Source organism: Gracilinanus agilis, chromosome 1 (genome assembly GCF_016433145.1).
Source record: "Gracilinanus agilis isolate LMUSP501 chromosome 1, AgileGrace, whole genome shotgun sequence".
NCBI lineage: Eukaryota > Metazoa > Chordata > Mammalia > Didelphimorphia > Didelphidae > Gracilinanus > Gracilinanus agilis.
In genome coordinates, this window is record NC_058130.1 from 769,871,750 (window position 1) to 769,877,733 (window position 5,984).

Genomic DNA, 5,984 nt, shown 5'->3' on the forward strand with positions numbered 1-5,984 from the left:
CAAAGATTTAGACACAATTGAAACGTGATTAAACAGATACTTCAAAAAATGTTACAATTCCCAAGTTTGCAAATTTATTTTTCATTGACCACACTTTCATTTTGACTTCTTCCTGTTAACATAATGGGAGGTACTTTTCCTCTCATTGGTGAATGGTTTCCAAATTACGGGGATTATTTGGGAAGATGCCTCTAGTCGAGAGGTTCTTTACATTTTTGGTGTCATGGATCCTTTGGTGGTCTGGTGAAGCCCATGGGATGGGCCCCTACTCAGAATCTTACTTTTAGATGCACAAAACAAAATACATAGGATCACAGAGGAAAATGATTACATTGAAATACAGTTATCAAGAATTTTTGGGGGGGCAGCTAGGTGGCTCAGTGGGTTGAGAGCCAGACCCAGAGAGGGGAGGTCCTGGGTTCCAATCTGGCCTCAGACCCTTCCCAGCTGTGTGACCCTGGGCAAGTCACTTAACTCCCATTATCTAGCCCTTAGCACTCTTCTGCCTTAGAACCAACACATAGTATTGATCAAGGATTTTTATATATATATATTTTAAAGGGGGTAGCTGGGTGGCTCAGTGGATTGAGAATCAGACCCAGAGAGGGGAGGTCCTGGGTTCCAGTCTGGCCTCAGACACTTCTGGCTGATCTTGGACAAGTCACTTAACCCCATTGCCTAGCCCTTACCACTCTTCTTCCTTGGAACCAATAATTAATATGGATTCTAAGACCAAAGGCAAGGGTTTACAGAGATCCTAGGTTAGAGTCCTTGATTCGTAATATCTTATTTTCTTGTTTAACTGAAAAAAGCACACCTTACCTTCTATCTTAGAATCCGTATTAAGTATTGAATCTAAGACAGAAAAGTGGCAAGGGCTAAGCAATTGGGGTTAAGTGACTTGTCCAGGGTCACACGGCTAGGAAGTGTCTAAGGCCAAATTGGAATCCGAGACTTCCCATCTCTATTGTTGAATATTTTTTTAAGTTTTATTGTCTATCCAGAGGGCAGGGAATATATCTTATGCTTCTATCACCAAACTATATTGTATTATATTCTTTATTTGCTTTATAAATATCTCTGAACAACCCTCAGAATGTTTGTCTTCTTCCAGAAAGAAGAGGTGAGACGCAAGCACATTAGGCTACACATGGAAGGGGCCCTAACTGCCCGTGACAAAGTCGGGGTTCAGGACTTTGTGCTTTTGGACTCGTACACCAGTGAATCCGCATTTTTGGATAATCTCCGCAAGCGCTACAGAGAGAACCTCATCTACGTGAGTTGCCCTACTTCTTCGCTATTCCATTTCCTTTTCTACACCCAAGAAACCAACCCTTCCAGCCAAGATGGCGCCGGTAGGTTGGTGATAAAGCAAAACTGGATTTGGAGAGATGAATCAAGGTTGACTCCCCACCTTCCACTCAAACCCTGGAGACTGAGTATCTTTGAGCGTTTTTACGATGCCCTTTGGCAGCTAGATCATTAGACTTGGAGTTGGTAGGACTTGGGTTCCAATCTGGTCTCAGACACTTTCTAGGGCAAGATACCCTGGGCAAGTCACTTAATCCTCATTGCCTAGCCCTTACCACCCTTACCGATGTCAGTGAATTGCATGCTCTATGTTTGTCAGCCAGTTAGCCAATATTTATTAAGTGCCTAATATGTGCCAGGCTCTGTGCTAAGCTCTGGAGTTACAAAGAAAGGCAAAAGACAGTCCCTGCCCTCAAGCAGCTCACAGGCTAACGGGGGAGACGACGGCCTAATAACCATGTTCAAACAAGCTGCAGACATTTGGAGATGATCAACAGGGGGCGAAGGCACTAGAATTCAGGGGGATCAGGAGCAAACCAGGGGGACATTCTATAGCATTAAAAGACACAGTCTGTTATCAAAGTTTTAAAAATTAGCTTTTTCTGCTAGGTAGAAAAATGGAAATGATGCGATGGGTGCCCAAAGAACGAGGGAACGAATGAGTCACAGGCAAGCAGAAGTGGCATCTTAGCTGAATTTCATATTTCAGATGGTGTCAGATTGATTTTGGAATTTATTTTTCTGAATTATTTTAATAGTTGTTTCAAAATTACGTGAGAGATCAGGTTTCTGCTCATGAGAAGTAATTTGTGATTTTAGTTCAAACCCCGAATTTGCTTCAGTTCTGTGGTTCACTTTTATCCTGGAGATATGATCAAATTTTATATTTTGCCGGAATAATAATTCACAAGCATGTAGAACATTAGTGCTCTGCAAATATTGTCTCATCTTTGTAATAACCTTGGGAAATAGCTATTAGTATTATTATTATTGTTGCCATTTTATGGCTGAGGAAACTGAGGGAGACAGAAGTTAAGTGTCTTGTCTAGGATCACACAGGTTGTAAGTGTAGGAGGCAGAATCTGAACTCAGGGCTTCCTGATTCCAGGAGGTCCAACTGCTCTCCGTCTGTTGTGTTACTTAGCTATATAGGGATTAAATACCTCAAAAATTGACCACCAGAGGAGGAAAGGCACAAGATTCCTAAAGGAAGGATGTGTCTGGGATAGAAGTAAGTAGTGGACTTACTCCCTCTCTCTTGTGAAAAGAGGAATCGAAGTATAAATCCACAATCCAAAATTCCGTAGTGCAAGAATCTTAGATCCACAAGTATTGTCATTTTGACTGTACCACTTGACAAAGCTTTGTATGGGGGGCAGCTAGATGGCTCAGGGGATAAAGAGCCAGTGGACCCAGGGATGAGAGGTCCTAGGTTCAAATCTGGCCTCAGACACTTCCTAGCTGGGTGATCCTGGGCAAGTCACTTAACTCCCATTGCCTAGCCCTTACTGCTCTTCTGCCTTAGAATGAATAAATAGTATTGATTCTAAGATGGAAGGCGAGGGTTTAAAGAAAGAAGAGAAAGCTTTGTACCTCTACTTTGAAGAGTATCATGGAAGACCCTTAGAGCTGCTCCAGGTAGACATTGGGTTAGACATCTTCAAAAGACCTTTCCAACTCTGGGATTACGTGGGGAGTCTATAAGAGTGTTGTGGCAGCAGGGAAGGAAGGGAGGACCTGTACTACAAAGCCATGTCCCAGCCTTAAACAAACAAACCAACCACCCACAACTCTTGGGCATGGAAAGAAAGAGCATTCCAAGTAGACAACATTAAAGGTTCAACTTCCCAAGGGTTCACCTCTTCATTTTAGATGGTTGGTTTCTGCTCATGGATCAGGCATTTAAAATGGTAGCCCATGTTTGGAAGGAGTAAGTCCCCGTGTCCATGTGGCATTGGTTTGTCCCCGCAGACATACATCGGGACCCTCCTTGTCTCGGTGAATCCCTACCAGGAGCTGGGCATCTACACGATTAAGCAGATGGAGCTGTACCAAGGGGTGAATTTCTTTGAACTGCCACCACATGTGTAAGTAACACTAGGGTCTTCCTTGTAGACTGTTGGATCTGTTTTCTTGGGTTCTTCTCTCCCTGATGGGAGCTGCTGTCATCCTGGAGAAGGTAGTATTGGAAATCTGGTGGTATGGGTATTGGATGGCATTGGGAAGAATGGAGAACCTTCATCTTCAAGTCACCCTGTTTGGTTTCAGCTGGAATGAATGTTTTTCCAGTTTGTTGCTCGATTGTTGACTCAGGAGCCTTCCTAATTATTAGTATGGTTCCTCCAATAGTCCTCCAATGGAAAGGTAGTGCGTTTTCCCACTGCTAGATGTCTTCAAGCTGATGCTCAAGGGAGAAGGTGGATTAGACAACTTCAAAGACTCTTTCCACTGCCAAGATTATCTGATGAGTCTATAAGGGTAATGTACCAGGGCTACCATTTTGATAATGGCCAGAGTGATACAATCAGCCAGTGCTGAACCCAAATTAATAATAAAAGTTCCTCAGTCAGGAAGAGGCCATGTTAGCTACAGTACCTTATTGTGGACCTTTTCCCCCATGGATCCTCCAACATAAACTATTTCTGTCTTTTGTCATCTTTATCAATTTGTTAAATATGCAGTGAAACCCTAGAGTTGTTTTAATTTATAGTCTATAAAAGAAAAATTTCAGGAATTGCCTTTAAAAGTGCTGTTGCTACCATGGAAAAATATTCTAAAAAATAAAAAAATCAAACTAAAAATAAATAAATGAAATAATCGACCTAGAAAAAAAATGTTGTTGCTACTGTTCGAGATCCATTCATCCTAAGTTTAACAGTTCAGATTTCATGAACAGAAATTATATGAATGAATCATTAGTTATCTCATTAATTATTCATGGAGAGCTATTAAAAAAGATATTCTGTTGGGCTTGACACTTACCGTTCATGGTTTATTTAGAGCATCTTGGTATCCAGTACCGATATCGTTACCTGATGGGAGATAGGAGACTTGGCTATCCTGCTCCTGGGGCATTTCACACCTGTATGGGGATGCCTGAAAGCTGAGTTCTTCTGTCTCACTCCCTGTCCAGCTATGCCATAGCAGATAATGCGTACCGTATGATGTGCTCAGAGCTCAACAATCACTTCATCCTGATCTCTGGGGAGAGTGGCGCTGGCAAAACGGAGGCATCCAAGAAGATTCTCCAGTACCTGGCAGTGACTTGCCCAATGACAGAGTCGCTACAAATAGCCCGAGATAGATTATTGCTCTCCAATCCGGTCCTGGAGGTAGGTGATACTTCAAATTCTGCTGGACGTGCTTTGATAGAAGAATTTTTTTTTTTGGTGACATGAGAGATTTTCCAGCTCTAGCAATTGGTTCCGATCCAGTGGTCTCATGGGAAGAGAATTAGAAGTTATGCCTAATGCCATCTTCCACTTTATTTCCTTCATGGGATTTTTATTGTAGGTGTGACATATGTCTTCTGTCATGACACGGGGAATATGGAAATACATGTTCCATGAAAATACTGGTATAACCTGTCAGACTATTTACCGGCTTGGGAGGAAAGGAGAGAAGGAGAAAATCTAAATCCCCAAATGTCAGAAAGCCATCGCCCAAAATTGTTTCTACATGTAACTGTAAAAATATTTTTTTAAGTTAAAAAAGAATTTGTGACTAGATACAGACCCATGACTTGCTGCTGGCTGATCTTGGGCAAGTTGTTTTCTTTTTGAGATACTGTCTTTACCATGGAAAACACCATATTCCCAGGTGGAAATTATTTTCCTACTATGGTGGAAACCTTTTCCAAAGAATGGAAATTATTCCCACCCAGATATAAGACAACCTATGTTATGGCAAGTCAAAGAGCATTTATTAAGCATTTATTAGAACAGCTAGGTGGCTTAGTGGATAGAGCATCAGATCTGGAGATGGAGAGACCTGGGTTCAAATCTGGCCTCAGACACATCCTGGCTGAGTGATCCTGGGTAAGTCACAACCTCAATTATTACTCTTCTGCCTTGGAACTAATACTTATATTGATTCTAAGACAAAAGGTAAGGATTTTTTTTACTATGTGCCAGACACTATGCTAAATGCTGGGACTTAACCATCTATTTAAATTGACTTATTATGCCGTCAGATTTGGGGAGGTAGGGGTGGAAGGAGCTAGGTGACTCAGTGGATAAAGAGTCAGGCCTAGAGACAGGAGGCCCTGGGTTCAAATCTGGCCTCTGACATTTCCTAGCTGGGTGACTCTGGGCAAGTCACTTAACTCCCTTTGCCTACCCTTACCACTTTTCTGCCTTGGAACCAATATAGAGTATTATTTCTAAGATGGAACAGTAAGGGTTTAAAAAAATTCTGGGGGAAGAGATTTTCTAATCACTTCCTTCTGACCCCAAATATACTTTTGGTTTCATATGCTTTGGGAACCCTCTGAAGTCAGACAGACAGACAGACAGACAGACAGACAGACAGACAGACAGACAGATAGATAGATAGATAGATAGATAGATAGATAGATAGATAGATAGATAGATAGATAGATAAATGGATTGGAGGATGGATGAATGGATGGATGGATGGATGGATGGATGGATGGATGGATGGATGGATGGATG

General features: G+C 41.9%; 1 protein-coding gene across 1 annotated transcript in view; it reads left to right on the plus strand.

The window, feature by feature from the left end:
- The first annotated feature begins 1,135 nt into the window (after positions 1-1,135).
- Positions 1,136-5,984, plus strand: part of MYO1H (myosin IH) — a 54,582-nt gene continuing 49,733 nt past the window's right edge. Inside the window, exons 1-3 of the mRNA XM_044685464.1 lie at positions 1,136-1,276; positions 3,283-3,398; positions 4,445-4,643. Of these exons, the coding sequence (XP_044541399.1) occupies positions 1,151-1,276; positions 3,283-3,398; positions 4,445-4,643 (441 nt within the window). The 5' untranslated portion in view covers positions 1,136-1,150. The remainder of the gene's footprint in view (positions 1,277-3,282; positions 3,399-4,444; positions 4,644-5,984) is intronic.